This window comes from Oncorhynchus keta, chromosome 36 (genome assembly GCF_023373465.1).
Source record: "Oncorhynchus keta strain PuntledgeMale-10-30-2019 chromosome 36, Oket_V2, whole genome shotgun sequence".
NCBI lineage: Eukaryota > Metazoa > Chordata > Actinopteri > Salmoniformes > Salmonidae > Oncorhynchus > Oncorhynchus keta.
Genome location: NC_068456.1, coordinates 12,821,391 through 12,840,723, shown reverse-complemented (window position 1 = coordinate 12,840,723; position 19,333 = coordinate 12,821,391). Strand labels below are relative to the sequence as shown.

The window sequence follows — 19,333 nt, the reverse complement described above, 5'->3', positions numbered from 1 at the left end:
CGAGTACTTGCAAACCATAACGCAAAGTTAGTTACAAGTTAGCTAGTCTTGGCTGAAGCGAAGTTGCCTTGACTACTGCATCTCTCTCCACCTCCCTCCGTCTGCAGACTTCAATCTCACACACACTGGCTCCGCTGCAGCAATAGCGCAGCAGCCTCTCTCCCTCGCGCAGCAGTGCTCAGGTTAAAAACGCAAGTAAAAACATAAAAATAACAACATTTATTTAGAATATATGTATATTCTACAAAAATTCATGATACTATTCCAATAGTGAAATGATTTTAAAAACCCACTTGTTTATTTTTCTACTTTCGATAAATGCCAGCCTGCAGCAGACTGTAAAACAGCCACACAAATGTTCAAAAACAAACCTGACTCCCTAGAACACATTACCCCCTCCAGGCTTGGCTCACATGTAACACACACACACACACACACACACACACACACACACGTCATCTTTTTTCATTGTTGTATTATATATAGTAATCACTTATCCAGGCGTTGGCAGATTATTACAAGGATAGTACAACATCATCTGCACCATTAAAACCTGGGGAATCGAAGTTATGTCATTCCTCACCTTTAGTGCAAGCGCACAGGCGGTCGGTCCCGGAGCAGTAGGTGACAGAGACGAAAGGGTCAATCTCATCCACCGTCCCATCCGTCTTGGGCGGCTCCACTTTGGCCAAGACCTCCAAAGTGGAAAGGTCTAGGATCATTATGTACCCTGCCTGAGTGGTGATCACCAGGTGGCCCAGTCCAGCCACGTCTGCCTGCTTCACCTTGGTGCTGCTGGTACCAGTCCCTGGTCCACACCCAGACCCATGGCCGCAGCCAGAGCCATTTTTAAACCCACGCGGAGGTTTCTCCTCCGAGGCCTCCTCGCTGTCGTCCTCCCTCCCGTCCAGCACGTCTGGCGGAAGCAGGATGAGGGAGGTGACGGCGTCCCGGGGGTCTCTGATGTGCTGCAGCTTGATAGGCTCCTCCTCCAGAGTGACAATGCGGGTGGAGTAGTTGAGCTTGTAGAGGGCCAGGTAGCCTCCACCCCCACAGCCTCCCAGGGGCCTGGACGGCTGCTGCTGGTCAGGCGGGGGCAGGATGAGTGGGGTCTGAGGGGGCGAGGCGGAGGCGAGGGCTTCGTGTCCGTTGGCCAGTGTGGGCAGGGGCTGGAGCTCTCCCTTGCGGCGGCTGCAGAGGGCTGAGTGGAGGCGGTTGAGGTTGTTGAGGACCTCCACCTGGTTGATGGCACTGAGAGACTCCACAGAGCAGGGCTGTAACCCCACCAGCAGGTGCACACCATCTGAGCAGGGCGTGATAGAGTCCACGTATAGGTTCTCTTCCTCCAGCTGCTTGGGCAGCCGCAGACACTGCACCAGGGCTCCCGGCCGCGGCGCAAGCGAGCTCCACTTGTCCCCGTCCAGGGTGGCTAAATTGGCGGCAGCGTCTGCAAACTGCTGGATGTAGGTGATGGGCGGGTCCTGGAGCAGCAGCTGCTCATGGGTGTCAAACTCCATCTCGATGATTTGCGGCACGGAGAAGCCCTCCTCGTGCAGCCCCTTGCTCATTAGATTGTTCATCTGGGCAAACACCTTGCCCGACGACTTCTCCTCTGACTCCTTGAAGCTGTACAGCAAGAGCACGGGCATAGTCCTGCGCACGGTGGGCGCAGCAGAGTTGGGCGAGCCCAGCTCCAAGGGAGTGAGGTTACAGGACTCTATCTCCATGGGGCCCTGGTCAGGCACAACATGGGGAGGCTCGGGGCCCTGAGTCCTGAGGGGGCCGTCCATGGAGCGGCGGGAGGAGGGGAGTGGGGCAGCAAGGTAACTGAGCAGGCCTCCAGCCAGCAGGCAGGGGTAAGGAATGTTGTGGTGCTCCGGGAGCTTCTCCTTGGCCTTGTCGGCCTTGGCCTGGGCCAGGGAAGGGTTGGCACCCAGCTCCTCCAGGTCCTTGACTGTGTCCTCCAACACGCTGGCCACAACCTCCCACTGGAGTTTCTCTGGCTGCTGCAGGACGCTGAGCGCTGTCACGCCCAGGCTCACCTCCATGCTCTCCCTCTGGGACGGGTGGCCTGGGAACAGGAAAGACACAAATAAATGCAATAGGCCATCTTATGGATACCTAGAAAGTAGTCTACGGACCAAAAGAATAAGAAGATTTGAAGAGTGACTTCATACCCGTCACGGACTCTGATCTGGAATGCTCTTCACTGTCAGAGTCCTCCAACTGGTCATCACTGGCAGAGAGACAAAGAAAAAGAGGTCCTAACAGATGTCCTTTATTTTACACATACACTTAACACAACTCCATTTAAACTTTCATTGACTAGGTGTGCATAGAGTGTGTCCAGTAGTACCTGTCCCCCTCTAGTTTTGGTATGTCTGAGCAGCTTGAGGAGTCCTCTAGCCAGGCTAAGGTGGGCCTCCTGGACTCCTGGGTCCCCAGGGCCTGCTCGCTCCCAGACAGAATCAGCTGTCGCAGGATCGCCGGGTCGTAGGGGTTGATTTCAAATTTCAAGTGCACCTGAAGGGAAAGCAAAAACAATCATGAATCGTCAAATCAAACATGAGAAATAACAACAGGCACATAGAGATACATGTATTAGTTATTCATGCCTTCATAAGTTTTATGTATGTTGTCATCACTGTATCATGTTTCCCACCACGCCGCGCAGCCTTACCTTCATGAGCTTGGACACGTCCCAGATGCAGATTTTGCCACGCTTTGTGGCGGCTGCCAGGAAGTGGGGGCAGCTGCCGAAGCCGTAGCAGGCGATCTTATCTGAGAAGTCGGGGGTGGGGAACTGGGCGGGGCTGGTGGCCAGCGTGACGGACAGGGGCACGTTCTGGGTGTGCTCACCCTTCACAAACGGACAGTTGGGGGAGTGACGCTCGTGCTCGGACCTGACGAGAAGGTGTAGGTCATGGTCATTATGTTGTTTAGTGGTAAATGAATGTGCGATCTGAATGTTCTGTGGTGTGTGAGAGAGAGAGAGAGAGAGAGAGCTGAGCGATTAGTAGTTTTTTTTGGGTCGGTTCCATTTCAGTTACATTATTTAAAAGTAGTCACGGTTTGAGATTTGTTTTAAATGCATTAAAAGGCAATATAAAATAATGACATTACAATGATTTTAGAGCTTTTTAAAAGTGCCCGTCCAGAGATCTGTAATGACGAGATGCTCATGCCTCTGCCCTAAGAATGGGAGTCGTTGTCCCAAAGGCAAGGTTAGGTCCAAAATAAACCAATAGAAATGCATTGGGATTATTTTAGACAGATTTCGTTGTGTAACCTCTCGCTTCACCTCTGACCCGTGTCCGAGACTGAAAGAAATGGTGCAATGGATTATGGTGACTGTAGTTAATTACCACCTTTCTGCGCTGAACTAGGCCGAATATTTGCTTAATAAAAACTACAGCACCAGCATCTCACATAGCTCAAGAGTTGATTTCACTTGTGAATGATTGGATTTCTCTCTAGAGAACGACTCGTTAAGACAACAAAAACAGCCCCGAAATGAATGAATTCAAGTAATTGAACCTGAATTCTATTATAATCCCCAGAATTAACAAAATGTTGGTTAATCGCTCAGCACTAATGAGTGACTCACCATGGTTCATCAGTGGGCTCCCAACAGACTAGGCAGACACTGCATGTGAAACACATTGCCCTGTCATCACCGGTAGAGGCAGGCTGCAAAGAGAGAAAAGGAATTTCACAACAAGAAGGCACTCCAAGCCAAGCATCATGAGGCTCAGCCATACACAATAAAAATTTAAAAAGCTAATCTTTTACACTTTATGTACAGAAATATTATGACTATATACTGCATCAGCAATAATGTGCCATGCAGCAACTTGGGTCTCAAACGGCATGCAAACTAGTGTGTGCGTGCATGATAAACATGTAATTGGAGGATCAAATGTACATTTTTCTTCACTATGCAAGCATTAGAGGGAGAGATGATGGGAGAGGTGGTGTCCTTACACTGCCTACCTGGTGGTAAAATCCTGCTTGGGCCATGGGGTCAGGCTGTGCCCACCTGTACCCGGCATGGGGCCACGACATGAACGTTTCTCTCCTATTTGCCTCACTGTACATCAATGATCTGAAAGACAGACCGCAAGCGTCAAACTTGTCAATACAGAAATACAGGCAAAACAAAAGGAACGAAATACATCTGATTGGTATTGGGGAGATGAGGTTATTTGAGTCATTTTAATGCCTCTGGTGCATTATGAGGTTTGTCATGGTTTAAGGTCCTGCTCACCTATCTACAGAGCGCCCTGGGCCCACCCCCAGCTCAGGCCGTGCACTTGGTAAGAGGTAGGAGAGCCTGTCCATGATGGACGAGGCCACAGACAAGGCAGCGACGTTCTGGTTGATCTTCTTCAGCTCAGTCACGATGGCACTGGCGACCAACTTTAGCACATGGTGTGGAAGATGAAACGTCACTGTTGCCCACTGGAGAGGGACAGACAGTGTTAGAGGGAAAAGGAGAGAGCAGTGTCCAACGAGCCTAGTTGAATTTTTGTAATACCGCATCCCATCCCTGCTGGTACAAATAAAATTGAAACAACCATGGTTTGCTTTATTTCCTATATATTATACAATGTATGCAATTATGTGAGAGGTCAGTTGGAAAGTGAAAATTCATTATTGGGACAGAAGTGGATGGTTACATGATTGTGAGTTCAGAAGGAAAAGAGGTTGGACGTTGGGTAAACTTCCAATATCAGGCCTTGGTATATTTATTTTAATACAAGGGAGAGAAGAAAAAAAAACATTCACAATATAGGTACGTAATGACATTTTTTGATGTAACAGAGTACTGGTTGGCGCTGAAGGCCAGTGGAGAGGATTCTTCTGCCATGGTTCTCAGCAATGGAAGCTATGGAACCAGTGGTAAAATAATGTGCATGAGTAAACAGAGTCATGTCTGGGGTAGGGTTTAATAGTGGGAACCGAGTTAGAGACTTCAGAGAGTTCCCTACCAAACCCATTCCCCGGGATAAATAAACCGGTAATTTACAATATAACATTTATATGAACAGCATGATGTGAAACGGAACTGTTATATGCTATGTTTTAATCTGGCTTCCCACTGTAGGGTAGTCCTACCTACTTTTATTAACTCACCTGCTTAAAGCTTCAATAAAACTAATGTCACGAGGAAAAAAACTACATCTGCAAGGGCAAAATTGGAGCCTGTTTCATCCGGACCTACACCCATGCAAGTGTTGCAATGCAAGTGTAGAGGGGGCTTCAGCAAGAGAACAGGGGGGTTTAGCGGCAAAACGTTCTAGAACGATGCAGTCTTACCTCAAGGCGATGTAGGCACTGGATGAAATTTGAGCAGAAATTGCCGCGAGCGACAGCTTCTCCTACCATGCTACTGCAGACAGTATTGCGGTACACACATCTACCATATCGGCCAGACTGTTCAAAACGTGTGCTGCAGTCCAATTTGAACATGAGCCCTTTCCCACTCTTCCATCACAGACCTCCGACTTGTTAAAGTTATGTGCAATCTTCCTCACTTCCTCCACTGTGCTGCACAGATCCCTTCTCAGCTCGTAGCCTACTGGGCGTCTTCTTCAACGTCAACACAAAGTTTATGTTGCCATTTAAATGTATTTTATGCCGTGGCTATATATATATATATATATATTTTTTTTTTACCTTTATTTAACAGGGCAAGTCAGTTAAGAACAAATTCTTATTTTCAATGACGGCCTAGGAACAGTGGGTTAACTGCCTGTTCAGGGGCAGAATGACAGATTTGTACCTTGTCAGCTGGGGGATTTGAACTTGCAACCTTTCGGTTACTAGTCCAACTCTCTAACCACTAGCTACCCCGCAGCCCGATGTATGCTAGTCTAAGTGTATTTGTCCAACATTCTACTTTGTCAGGTGGTTATTTATTTAACTATCATAAAACAAAACTTTGCAAGATTATCGATGACTCTTGCTTTAGAATTACATGCTTTAGAACGACACTTCCTGTTTTGGCGGGAAATACCACATTACCCAGGAGAAAAGTTATTTATTCTTGAAATGGAACATTTGCCCTAGTCTGGAGTAACTCACTGGTTATAGAACAAGATTATCTTGCAAAGATACACACATCCCTGTTAAATAAGACTGAACTAGTAGGTCACCCAGTCCTATGTGAGTGAGAGCTTAATCTCTCTACATAGAGGTGTGTTTAAAAATCTTTGGAGCATAGCCAAAGGGCGGGTGTTGTGCTGCATGGCAGGAACACAACAATATACGAGGGTAAGGCAGAGGACAATGGTGAGACGGAAGTGGATTTATAAACTAAGATATTCATTAAAAATTGTGTCAGAACAAATATCCTTTTCTTGTGGGCGTTTTATGGCAGGCAGGACTCATATATATTAGACATCGAGTGTGTCACACGTGGGGAGTCAAAGGCTAATGTTGAACTTGGACCAGCCTCACCATCCACCAGTGACTAGCAGATTGGACTCCAATTGGAGTCAGTGTAATGGATTATGGTTTGCTGCAGAAGCACACTGGCAGGGAGGCCCACAGAGGCAGTGGTAAGGCAGCATCCTCAGCCTTTGGCAGCCCAGCACATACCAGGAGATACACATCCAATTCTGGAGGAGGAAGTAAAGGGGTGAGTAAATAGGGAATTCCCAGTGCCTTGGCTTTCACATTACACACCGATAGCTTTCTGGCCAAACTCTATGCATCGAGGGAGGTGGGGGTGATTTTAAGATTGAAATTCTGATTTGTTTTAGCCCAGGTTCAATTACACAGAGTGGAGAGTGGGCATTGGGACAGAAGCGGTGCTCGTCCCCCTGCTCTGGCTATTAAATATGCCGATGAGGTCTGCAGTTTCTGCTCTTTGTCGCAGACTGCAGTCAGGTCTCAGGATCTCACCGGCACTGAAAGAGAGGGCATGTACGCATAATCAAAGAGACAAACGCAATGTCACACAACCACAGTCTTTCCTCTTTGTTAGACCTGCACTGAACATAAAGGAAACTGGTTTGGGAGTGTGTGGGGAAATAAGCCGATTGAAGAATCACTGTTTTTGCTAGAACCAAAACCGCACTTATCCATCCACAGAGCAACACAATATCAAGGAAAGCAGAAGGCTACCAAATTACAAATCACACGATTAGGGCTGGCACAATCACCGTATAACTTGTCATCGACAGTTAACGATAAACAGTCATGAAAATAAAATAAAACTTCATGAACATTTAACATTTTTTTGTGTGGAACAGAAGGACGGCCGGGCACCCGGGCAGTTGCGTCGCATAAAAATAGAATGAATTAAAAAAGGCTAGGAACCTCTAACACCGGCAATTTGACTGGTAAACTCATGGTACACTTGCAATGGCTGCCTGGTATTGTGATTCAATCATTTTCATTCAAATGATAACTTGTGGCTCATGCAATGGGATGTATTTTTTGTAATGTATGTTGAATGAACAAATCACAAAACATATTGATGGGAACTCTCAGTGCACTGAAGTGTGACCAAGTTGGTCACATATGCAAGAAAATATTTGGCTGTGCTACTAGTTTTATTTTGGGAGCACTGTGTGACTATGAACTAAATATCCCAGATGCTGGTTTCTCTAGGGCACTCAGAAACAACTAAGTGCAGATTTGTTAGGGTCATGGTTGCACAACTGTTACTGCGTACACGGCTTGCTTTTAAAGATCTGACCCATATTACCGGCGCAACATTTTGATCCAATATCGGATTGCCGCTTTTACATCCCTAAACCATCTCATTGGCCATTCTAAAACTACTCGCGCATCAGTAACCATTTGTTTACACTTTGTTCAGTCATGTTACCTCCTTGGCTAACTAGCTAACAACCTGGTAACTTTACCAGTATATCCAAACATTTGGGGGCACAAAACGAAAAGAAAAGGGATATCTTCTTCAGGAGATCAATGATCATAGCAATGAACACATTGTCATCACAATCCTGATTATTATGATTTATTTATTTTTAAATTCAGTGTAATTCACCAAAATAGTTATTTTTACTCGATGTAAAAACCTAATATTCCACAAATGACTCAGGTAATTGAGTCAACATTTTAGTATTTATAATAAACTAATACATTTACAGCTTAACAAATGTGTTTGTCGGGCACAACAAAAAGTAGCTAGAATTCATATAGACCCAATATAGGCTGTATCTCAATCAGTTACATTTCATGTGGTGCTCCTAGCTTATTTTGTATGTTTCTTTTTCCCCCCTCTTATTAAAAACAAAATGGGAGTGCTACCAACTAAACATATCAATTTAGAGCCCTAGGTAAACTTCCTGATTTTACTTCCTGCTTTGCTCCAAAAGCTACTTTCGCAATGGCCGCCAGTCCACCCATTATAGGATCATTGACTTGAACGGGGACGCCCGTTCTATTCCTTACATTTCTATGGTAGCATATGCAGTCAGGAGCAGATGAGAGGACAAAATGATTTTTTAAAAACTTGTTAAAAAACAAAGGTAACCAAATTGTTGTGACCACTCATTTGGCCAATAACAGTCACCCAAAATGTCATGACCGTCACGGCCCTAGACACCATATAGGCCGAGACTAAATACCTCAAATTAGCATTCCCATTTCAATCCCTCAGTACCTTTTAATTAAAATAGCATTCTCTTTAGTCTCCTTTGACTTTGCTACACACTGCTGAAGAACTGGCATTCCCTGGCGTGAGAGCTGTTATATCTGAGCAACACCTCAGCCACAGGAGATGACAGCTCTGACCCAGCAGCAGACACTGCTCTATCAGGTCCCTAGCATAGCACTGATTAGAACGTGTCAACGAGCTATGCACACTATACATGAAACTGAATGCATTTTTGTGTAAGTCTGACTGCTGCGAGCAGAATAACAGTAACTGACTGTCAGCCCTACTAATAAGAGCTGGCAAGTTTTTGAATAATCAAAAGCACATTTCCTAATGTTTGCACTGCTGCACAGTCAATGAACAAACTTGTTCAACCTCTGGCTATCTAACAGGTGATTGACGACTTGCGGTGTCACAGTACAAACAGAGATGTGTTATGTTAGACAACTGAAGTGAACCTGCTTGGTGCATTTGTCTAACACTATTATCTGTGACAATTCTGACAATCTGCAGTGGAAAGACATAGCAGAAACCACCATAACAGCACAACATGAATATGGGTTAGTAGGCAAGTTGTGACATGGCTCGCCTCCTCCCAGAGCGCTGAGTGTGACTCACCTTGGCCACTTTGTGATTGGCTGCAGTCTCGTGTGAGGTATTCTTCAGTCCTTCTTTGAGTTGAGCGATGAAGATGTCGTAGCCCTCTGTGTTTGACACATCTACCTTCTCCAGGCAGGCAGAGAGCATCTGCTGAGCCTGCAGGGAACATACACAGAGATCCACACTCACGCCATAGTACAAGGGGTAGAGACACAATGGGTTCACTGATGGAACCAAGACCTTTTTACACAAGGTCGTATGCCAATTGTTGTTGAAGTTGTTGACTCATTAGAGTCTATGAGTCACCATTCAGATCTCAAATTACATAAACCATTCACAAATGTTACATTAAAAAACATTGTTCTCATTGTCTTGTAAAACTCACTAGGCTTGCTAGTAATACGATTGATTTTCCTGAATAACTTCTAATGCAGCATTATCCACTGCTTACTGACATGGAGATGCGGTCAATACTCATTAGATAGAGCCTTGGAGAGATGGGCAGATCAGAGAGGACAAAGCAGGCAGGCAGGTGGGAGTTAACAGTAAGACTGCTGCAGGAGAGGAGGAACAGCCTGGGCAGATCAATAATACTGGCAGCACAAAGTACACACAGCCATACCCACAGAGGACAGCAGCCCACAGGGGTTATCGTTTCAACCAGTCTGACCATGCCATGTAACCACGGTCAAATTCATAGACTGAGCTACAAATGCAAGGACTGGGAAGGAAAAAAATAGATACTCCACTCAGCAGGTGGGTCAACAAATGCAAATTAGCTGTGCAACAGGGTGGGAAAGGGGCGTCTAAGAATAAAACAATTTGACTAAATATTATAACATAAGGCAACTCTTGCCCGTCCAGTAAAACATTGGGGCACATGCACTGGCATGCAGCCAATATCAATATTGGGACACCTTCAGAGCATTTCAATGAGGAACAAATCATGGACTTGGCTGTGAGGTGCAACTAATCATGGGAAACAGGCAGTGTGTGCTCAGATCTACAAAGCGCCTGTGTTGTGATGATTAAAACATCTTCAGTCTCTCAGAGGAATGATGAGGGGATATGTCTGAGTACATAGGCCTGCTGCCTGTAATGATTTAGACATGGGGTACATATAAAACAGACAAAGGTCATAAAGTAAAGTAAGCCTTGCTTTGAAACCAACGGATTTGCAACAGTCAAGGGTTACAAGATCTGGCTAACCTCGCTGTGAATTTTGATGGGCTGGTACGACAAGAAACTGTTTAAATAAATAATTAAATAATGTCGGTCAGTGTTTATCAGGCAAAGGGAAACCGTTTCCAGTGCCTGGTCAAATTCATGGGTGTGAATGTTTAAACGAAATTGAATCTTTAAGAAATTACCTCACAACTCAAGTAAACCATTGACAATGGCTCCGTATCAACTGCAATTATTTCTTTAATCTGCACTGATGAGCGCCTCATATCCGCGGCAAATAATTAGAAAGATGCATATCGGTTCTTACTAATGTTATAGCCTTGTTAGGTAGTTGTTAATTTTTTCCCCCTTAAATGAAAGACTGCTAGTGCTATTTGAGCCTCACAGCTACTGAAACGTGTCTCAATAACACTTCACTGTTTACTCCCATTTCCACAGGGTGTTATTACCTGTATAATGGGAGTTTAGACATACAGTTAACAGCATTAGAGTGTAAGATTAAACTTCATGGGCAGGCTTTTGTTAAACATGAAACAAAGTAGGCCCCTAGAATAATGAGTAGGCTATTTGCCTTCATCAAAATAATGTTTCTGCCTGGGGGGGTTTAACCTATTGTACATGGCAAAGTATAGCAGCTGGCAAAAAATTACAAAATAAACGAGACATGTCTATTATTCCAACACTAAAGCTCGTGGTTGGAACACATATCGCTACTTTAAAATCACCAGTCCATTTATGGGCTGGCGTGGTTACATGTGGTCTGCAGTTGTGAGGCCGGTTAAACGTACTGCCAAATTCTCTAAAACGACATTGAAAGCGGCTTATGGTAGAGAATTGAACATTCAATTCTCTGGCAACAGCTCTGGTGGACATTACTGCAGTCAGCATACCAATTGCATACTCCCTCAACATCTGACATTCTGTTGTGTGACAACTGCACATTTTAGAGTAGCCTTTTATTGCACCCAACACAAGGTGCACCTGTGTGATGAGCATGCTGTTTGATCAGCTTCTTGATATGCCACACCTGTCAGGTGGCTGGATTATCTTGGCAAAGGAGAACTGCTCACTAACAGGGATGTAAACAAATTTGTGCACAAAATTTGAGAGAAATAAGCTTTTTGTGCATATGGAAAATTTCAAGAATATTTTATTTCAGCTCGTGAAACATGGGAGAGTTGAGAGTCGCAAATACACATAATTTACAACGTTAACGAAAGTTTGTCTTCGGGACAAAATTTCACCTGCCGTTCACATCCCTAATAGTAGCCTACATTAATAAATTATACAATTACAATGTATTGGCAACTCAGCAATAGAAACAACAAGGCTTTCAATTAAATTTTAAATAGCGGTCTCTTTGCTCATGCCTTTTCAAGAAACGGTTGGGATACCACAATGGGTCCAATTGTACCGGTCTGTAGGCTATATTGAATAACCAGAGGGGGAAACGATGTGTTCAAACAGTTCAATTTAGAAATGTTATGTAACCAGGTCCTACAGATACGACAGCCAGAGATAGACAATGAAAAAAAAGATGCAGACAGTCATTAATTATTTTGGGGACATAATGACTGAGTCCTAACTTTATAGTCGCACTCAAATGTTTCTGCAAATCTCCTAACGAGATGCATGATTTACATGAAAGTCTGAGGAACTTGCACAGGCCAAGAATTGTCACACTCATTAAAACAAATTAACAGGAGTGGTGGATTCTCCACAGTTAGCATGTGCGCTCTCACAGTGGACCAGTTTTTCTACATCGATACCTGTGTCCTAATTTGCACTCAACAGTAAAAAATAGATATTAAAAACAAAGGTAAGATCACAATCAGCTAAAGTAGCACTAAATGTTTTTGAACATCAATAATTGTTGTTCATTGCGTGTTGTACTGTAATACCATGTAAACATATTAATGTCAGCGATTCTATGTCATTGGGTTTTAAAGCCAACTTTAGCGAGTGCTATGAGCACACTTCCATGTTTAAGTGTGTTTTGTGTCATGTGTCGGTGGCTGACTCGCAAGCTCTCTTACCTCTGTGACAGGCAGCTCGAGCTGGACCATGTCCTCTGGTTTGGCCACGGGAGCCTGCAGTGCTGTGTCCAGCAGCAAGATGCCGTTCAAGTCCTTTCTGCAGCCCACTGCGTAGTCGTCCACGAAGAGGACCTTGTCTACCGCAGGGAAGTACTGACACCTAACACGGCCTCCAGGTTTAGCTAGGAACACAAACATCAGGGTTTTAGAGTTGTTTAACCACTAAGACATAGCATTGGCTGGACTTTTGCTGTCCGATCATGTAAATCAGATACTAAAATAGCCTAAATCTTTGAATTTAGTTTTTGAAATATTGATGAGGTAAACTGCAAGTTGCTAGTTACAGTCACAATAATCTCATGGGCATCCTGACTGAAAACAAATGGATAGGCATCATTGTTTGGCATAATGCAGCATCAAGAAACAATTAAGGCTTTACGAGGTGTTGTTGCAGTTCGGGAATAAAAAAAATGCATATGCATGTGAAGCCTAAACAATTTAAAGAACTTGTGTTGTTTATATTTCAATTACACAGTCTCCTCAAAAATGAATGTATTGCCCTATTGGATAACTTACTATTAAAACTGTTATGTTAGTTACAATGAAAACATTTTCCTCAGACACCCCTATAGACTTTAACTGTGTTATTACCACTTCATTCCATGCTGTAATGTAAAATGATAGTGTTAGGCAGGATAATTCAACCTGGTTCAACTCCATCACGAATCTCTTCTCTGTAAACATCAATGATGTTGCTCATGCTGCTGGTGATTCTCTGGTACACCGCTACGCAGACGACACCATTCTGGATACTTCTGGCCCCTCTTTGGACACTGTGTTAACTAACCTCCAGATGAGCTTCAATGCCATACAACTCTCCTTCCGTGGCCTCCAACTGATCTTAAAAGCAAGTCAAACTAAATGCATGATATTCAACCGATCACTGCCACACCTGCTCGCCCGTCCAGCATCACTACTCTGGACAGCTCTGACTTAGAATACGTGGACAACTACAAATATCTAGGTGTCTGGTTAGACTGTAAACTCTCCTTCCAGACTCACATTAAGCATCTCCAATCCCAAATTACATCTAGAATTGGCTTCCTATATCGCAACAAAGTATCCTTCACTCATGCTGCCAAACATACCCTCGTAAAACTGACCATCCTACCGATCCTCGACTTTGGTGATGTCATCTATAAAAAAAGCCTCCAACACTACTCAACAAACTGGATGCAGTCTATCACAGTGCCATCCGTTTAGTAACCACAGCCCCATACACTACCCACCATTGCGACCTGTACTCTCTCGTTGGTTGGCCCTCGCTTCATACACATCGCCAAACCCACTGGCTACAGATTATCTACAAGGCTCTGCTAGGTAAAGCCCCGCCTTATCTCAGATCACCCACTCGTAGCACACGCTCCAGCAGGTATATCTCACTGGTCACCCCCAAAGACAATTCCTCCTTTGGTCATCTTTCCTTCCAGTTCTCTGCTGCCAATGACTGGAACTAACTGCAAAAATCTCTGAAGCTGTAGACTCACATCTCCCTCACTAGCTTTAAGCACCAGCTGTCAGAGCAGCTCACAGATCACTGCACCTGTACATTGCCCATCTGTCAACAGCCAATCTATCTACCTACCTCATCCCCATATTGTATTTATTTATTTATTTATCTTGCTCCTTTGCACCCCAGTATCTCTACTTGCACATTCATCTTCTGCACATCTACCATTCCAGTGTTTAATTGCTATATTGTAATTACTTCGCCACCATGGCCTATTTATTGCCTTAACTTACCTCATTTGCACTCACTGTATATAGACTTTTTGTTTTCTTTTGTTCTACTGTATTATTGACTACGTTTTCTTTATTCCATGTGTAACTCTGTGTTGTTGTATGTGTCGAATTGCTACTCTTTATCTTGGCCAGGTCGCAGTTGCAAATGAGAACTTGTTCTCAACTATCCTACCTGGTTAAATAAAGGTGAAATAAAATAAATAAATAAATAAAAAATCTGTCAATTATGGCAGATGACCACACTTGTCTTGCTCAGAATCGCCTGCCATGTTAATTATCCTAACCTGTGTAAACTCTCCTAACCTACTACAAATTAACTTCTGCTAGTCAAAACCGACAGCTTGTCTTGCACTAAATGTAGTATTCACCCAAACCATATGACCCAAAGTCAAGACATCCATTTTCAGCCAGGGCTGTATGCCGACTTTTAAAAAATATATATATTTTTTTAACAAGGAGCACGTGTGCGTAAGTTGAAAAATGTAAGAGTGCACAAAGAAATTTAGGAGCACAATGAAAAATATTTGAGCTAACAAGCCATTTTCTTTGTAGCGATGGTGCAAGTATGACGGTTATGAATCTGTGCTCAGTGTTTTCTCCATGGCACTCAGAGGCTGTGGTACAGTGAAGTAATCATTGCAACAATTATCATCTGGGCTATTTATTTTCTACGCACTTTGTTGTTCCCTAAAAATATTAGGCACGTATGTGAGCAAAATGGTTGCACTTTTGAGCCGTCTAGTTTGCTAGAGATGCTATATCTTTGGTCGTCATCCAATTCTGTCCTCTGCCAAGGAGCAGTCCACAGGACAAACATTATCAAATTGGAAAACTGCATGTTGCCTACAACTCAAATTCACTTGTAGCATCTCTCTGAACTGCTGTGTTGTCAGTCACATTATTTACTGTCAACAACACAGTGTGTTAACAGATGCTGCATAGTTGGCCTCGAAAGAGAACCGGCTGTCAAAGACCAAATAGCAGTACAAGGAATAATAATATAATGCCTCATTTCTAGAGAATACAAATTTGTCACATGTACACTGCTGTGTAATTTTCTTTGATAATAAATGCTACTGCTGTCTGTCAACTCTGGGACCAATAGCATGTAGTCTATTCATCAGATGAAGAAAAAAAACAGACTGCTCTTTAGTTCTGATAGCAATGGACAATGCCAAAATATAGGCTACATGCGAAAATGCACTGTAGTAACTATACTGGATGACGATATGACTTTTAGGGCCACCTAGATGAAAAGTGGGCTGTTAAAGTTAACTTAATCTAACTTTCATAATGGAATTCATCATCATATACCAATTACCCTCAGTGAAAATTAGGGCTGACCCCATTTAGTCAACTGGTCGATAAGACTAAAAATATACCAGTCCACCAACAGCCTAATAGTCGCAAATATGTTATTCTTTGTACTGCTATTTGGCTCAACTAACAAGTAGACTCAGGTACATGTCATTGACAGCCGGTTACATAAAGGTTAAATATATATATATATATATATATATATATATATATATTTAACTAGGCAAGTCAGTTAAGAACAAATTCTTATTTACAATGACTGCCTAGGAACAGTGCTTTGTTCAGGGGCAGAACTACAGATTTTTAACTTGTCAGCTCAGGGATTCAATCAGCAACATTTCAGTTACTGGCCCCAAGCTCTAACCACTGGGCTACCTGCCACTCCACATGCTAGAATGTGTCCTTTTTTAACCTCCAGTAAAAGAGTCATAGAATAAAATGTAACTTTGTCCATCCAGGATGTAAACTTTATATTAATGCATATCACACACACATTGCAAACATTCAGTACAGCACACTGCATACCCAAACACATAAGAGATAAACACATCCACTCAGAACTTGGCTTTGTCCCAACTGCAATGTTAAAATAGATTCATAAATAAATAGCTAAGTGCAAATGCTAAGAGAGAAGTCATTGAGTGAAGTGATTTTACAGCACATTACACATGGAAGTGAACAAAGTCATGAAACGGAGAAGAGCTTCAATTCAGCAAATTGATTCAGTTTGTAGCTAATGATAGACGAAAGGCATCAAAATAAACCCAGGTGTTTTTGCTCATTGGATTCAATTTAGCTACAGATGGCGAGTCACGTTATGGAACAAACGCCAATAATGTTCATTGTTTGACATCGTCAAACAAACTGTTAAAATTAAATCAGCGTGGGTTTAGGTTCTCTATCGTCTGCCATGTCCTTCCAAAATTGTACAGCTGTTAGCTACAACACTATTAGTTAGCTAGATTGCCAACAGGCATTGCATACTTTCTCTTTATGCCTAGTACTAGTACGAATAGCAACATCACGTCATAACCAACTAGCGCTAGCTAGATAAACGTTCTGCAACAAACTAGTTATTGCTAACACGCTTGTTAAAAACAATTACTGCGACACCACATGCTCACGGCTGGGTGATCATCTTTGAACTTAACAGCTTAGCTACTTGACTAACGTTATTAGCTACTAGTTACTCGTGTCATCACAATTAGTTCGCAAGCTACCACTGATTATCTAGTTTGCTAGCTAGCTAACTACATGTTACCCAAACATGGCGTAATGTTGTGATGGATATACAGTACGGAAGTTATTTGGCTAACGCAATAACGTTAATTAGTTAAATCGCACTACAATTTGCGGATTATTAATAACGATTTATTGTTGACATGAAACGTTAGATATTGTTAGCGGGTTCGCTAGCCTAGCCAGCTAGCTGATGAGCTGTTTTCATAATACATCGTTACACCTAAATTCAGTTAGCCAGTTAGATTGTTAATTAGTTACAAAAAGTGTCAAGACATGTAGCTATCTACTGTAGTTAACCACAGCTAGGAGCTAGTTTGCCACTGCCAGTATCTTTGATGTAACTCTAGTCTAATGTAGGAAGAAAGTAAGGTAGCTAACGTTAGCTAGCTACTTGGTTATGCAAGTTGTTAGGAATCGGATCTAACAAATTGTTCCGTGAATCCGTACTTTAACTAAACGTCAGAATTCACGTTCTAGCGTTATTTAATTTGCTAACTACGGCTAGCTAACCAACCCCAGGTTAACTGATGTGATTGTCAAAATAATTCAACGTTAAACATTAGCTAACTATCTAACGTTTGTTAAAACAGTTACTTAGCCCCTGTACCCTGACTTACCGTGCAAGGCCGAGGCTTGGAGAATAGCCCCTGATGTGCCGTCGATTACTTTGATACTCCCCCGGCTAGTAACCGCCAGGATAGCGTTAAGGGCCGGGTGGTAGGAAAGGCTTCGCAGGCCCTCCTCGTCGCAACGACGGCAACCATCTCTCAGTACAATCCAATCTGAGGAGGTGGACGAGCAGGAGCCCGGCGAGGCCGCGGCCGCCATCTTTCTAAAATTTTCCCTTCCCTTCTGCGTGTTTTTAGGGAGCTTCGTTAATACGAGTAAGATTAATACGTGTAAAAGCTGAATTCCAAACTACCGCTCCTCTACTACTACTGACTCTTCTGCGGCTTCTGCTCCTCCGCCCGTTACCACAGCAGTAGCAATTCACCATCAGTACTGAGAAAGCTACGAGCCGAGCGTCGCTCTGTCAGATGGACGTCAGGTAAACGGAACAAACGTCGTGCTTGACCATCACGCGATACCAGAAAGGGCACTGCGATGTTGATGTTCTTGAGTTGACTCCAGAATCCAGACAGATAATATCTTTGGATGACATCTGTTTGTTAATGTTACTATTACCCCACTGTAAATTGTGTTTGTTGTGACTCCCACAGACAGAAAGACAGTATGTTTGCGCTCAGACTAGAATAGAATAGAGGCGGCCTTCTTCGTTTTCCGTGGGGTTTATTGGCATCCAACATTATGGTGCATTACCGCCATCTACTGTACTGTGGGCCTTCTTCTTCTATACAATGGCGGTTCGCAAACAAACGTGAAAGGTGCATGCCGCCACCTACTATGGTGGAGTGTGTGGTCAATCACGGTTTACAATATTAGTTCCATATTTCTAAATCCTCCTACCTAACTCTGTACTTCTGAGAAAATAAAAAAGAGCCCTACTAACTTCTAAAACTTCTGGTTAGTGTTTATTGGCTTATTTCACTGTAGAGCCTCTAGTCCTGCTCACTATACCTTATCCAACCTATTAGTTCCACCACCCACACATGCAATGACATCTCCTGGTTTCAATGATGTTTCTAGAGACAATATCTCTCTCTTCATCACTCAATACCTAGGTTTACCTCCACTGTATTCACATCCTACCATACCTTTGTCTGTACATTATACCTTCATGCTATTTTATCGCCCCCAGAAACCTCATTTTACTCTCTGTTCCAGACGTTCTAGACGACCAATTCTTATTGCTTTTAGCCGCACCCTTATTCTACTCCTCCTGTGTTCCTCTGGCTATGTAGAGGTGAATCCAGGCCCTGCAGTGCCTAGCTCCACTCCTATTCCCCAGGCGCTCTCTTTTTTCACGACTTCTGTAACCGTAATAGCCTTGGTTTCATGCATGTTAACATTAGAAGCCTCCTCCCTAAATTTGTTCTATTCACTGCTTTAGCACACTCTGCCAACCCGGATGTTCTAGCTGTGTCTGAATCCTGGCTTAGGAAGACCACCAAAAATCCTGAAATTTTAATTCCAAACTACAACATTTTCAGACAAGATAGAACTGCCAAAGGGGGCGGTGTTGCAATCTACTGCAAAGATAGCCTGCAGAGTTCTGTCCTACTATCCAGGTCTGTACCCAAACAATTTGAACTTCTACTTTTAAAAATACACCTCTCTAAAAACAAGTCTCTCACCGTTGCCGCCTGCTATAGACCACCCTCTGCCCCCAGCTGTGCTCTGGACACCATATGTGAACTGATTGCCCCCCATCTATCTTCAGAGCTCGTGCTGCTAGGCGACCTAAACTGGAACATGCTTAACACCCCAGCCATCCTACAATCTAAACTTGATGCCCTCAATCTAACACAAATTATCAATGAACCTACCAGGTACCTCCCCGAAGCCTTAAACACGGGCACCCTCATAGATATCATCCTAACCAAATTGCCCTCTAAAT

General features: G+C 43.4%; 1 protein-coding gene across 17 annotated transcripts in view; it reads right to left on the bottom strand.

Moving 5' to 3' along the window:
* The window catches only part of birc6 (baculoviral IAP repeat containing 6), a 147,542-nt gene extending 129,514 nt beyond the window's left edge, over positions 1–18,028 (bottom strand). For 15 of the 17 annotated variants that reach the window (XM_035754228.2, XM_035754236.2, XM_035754241.2 and 12 more), the window contains exons 1-10: positions 17,433–18,028; positions 12,454–12,635; positions 9,251–9,388; positions 4,268–4,461; positions 3,985–4,105; positions 3,608–3,690; positions 2,681–2,903; positions 2,357–2,523; positions 2,178–2,236; positions 584–2,071 (exon numbers count right to left, since the gene is read on the bottom strand). In XM_035754228.2, coding sequence (XP_035610121.1) covers positions 584–2,071; positions 2,178–2,236; positions 2,357–2,523; positions 2,681–2,903; positions 3,608–3,690; positions 3,985–4,105; positions 4,268–4,461; positions 9,251–9,388; positions 12,454–12,635; positions 17,433–17,643 — 2,866 coding nt within the window. In that variant the 5' untranslated portion in view covers positions 17,644–18,028. The remainder of the gene's footprint in view (positions 1–583; positions 2,072–2,177; positions 2,237–2,356; positions 2,524–2,680; positions 2,904–3,607; positions 3,691–3,984; positions 4,106–4,267; positions 4,462–9,250; positions 9,389–12,453; positions 12,636–17,432) is intronic. The other 2 variants (XM_035754232.2, XM_035754245.2) reach the window with 1 other exon arrangement.
* Positions 18,029–19,333: the final 1,305 nt, after the last annotated feature.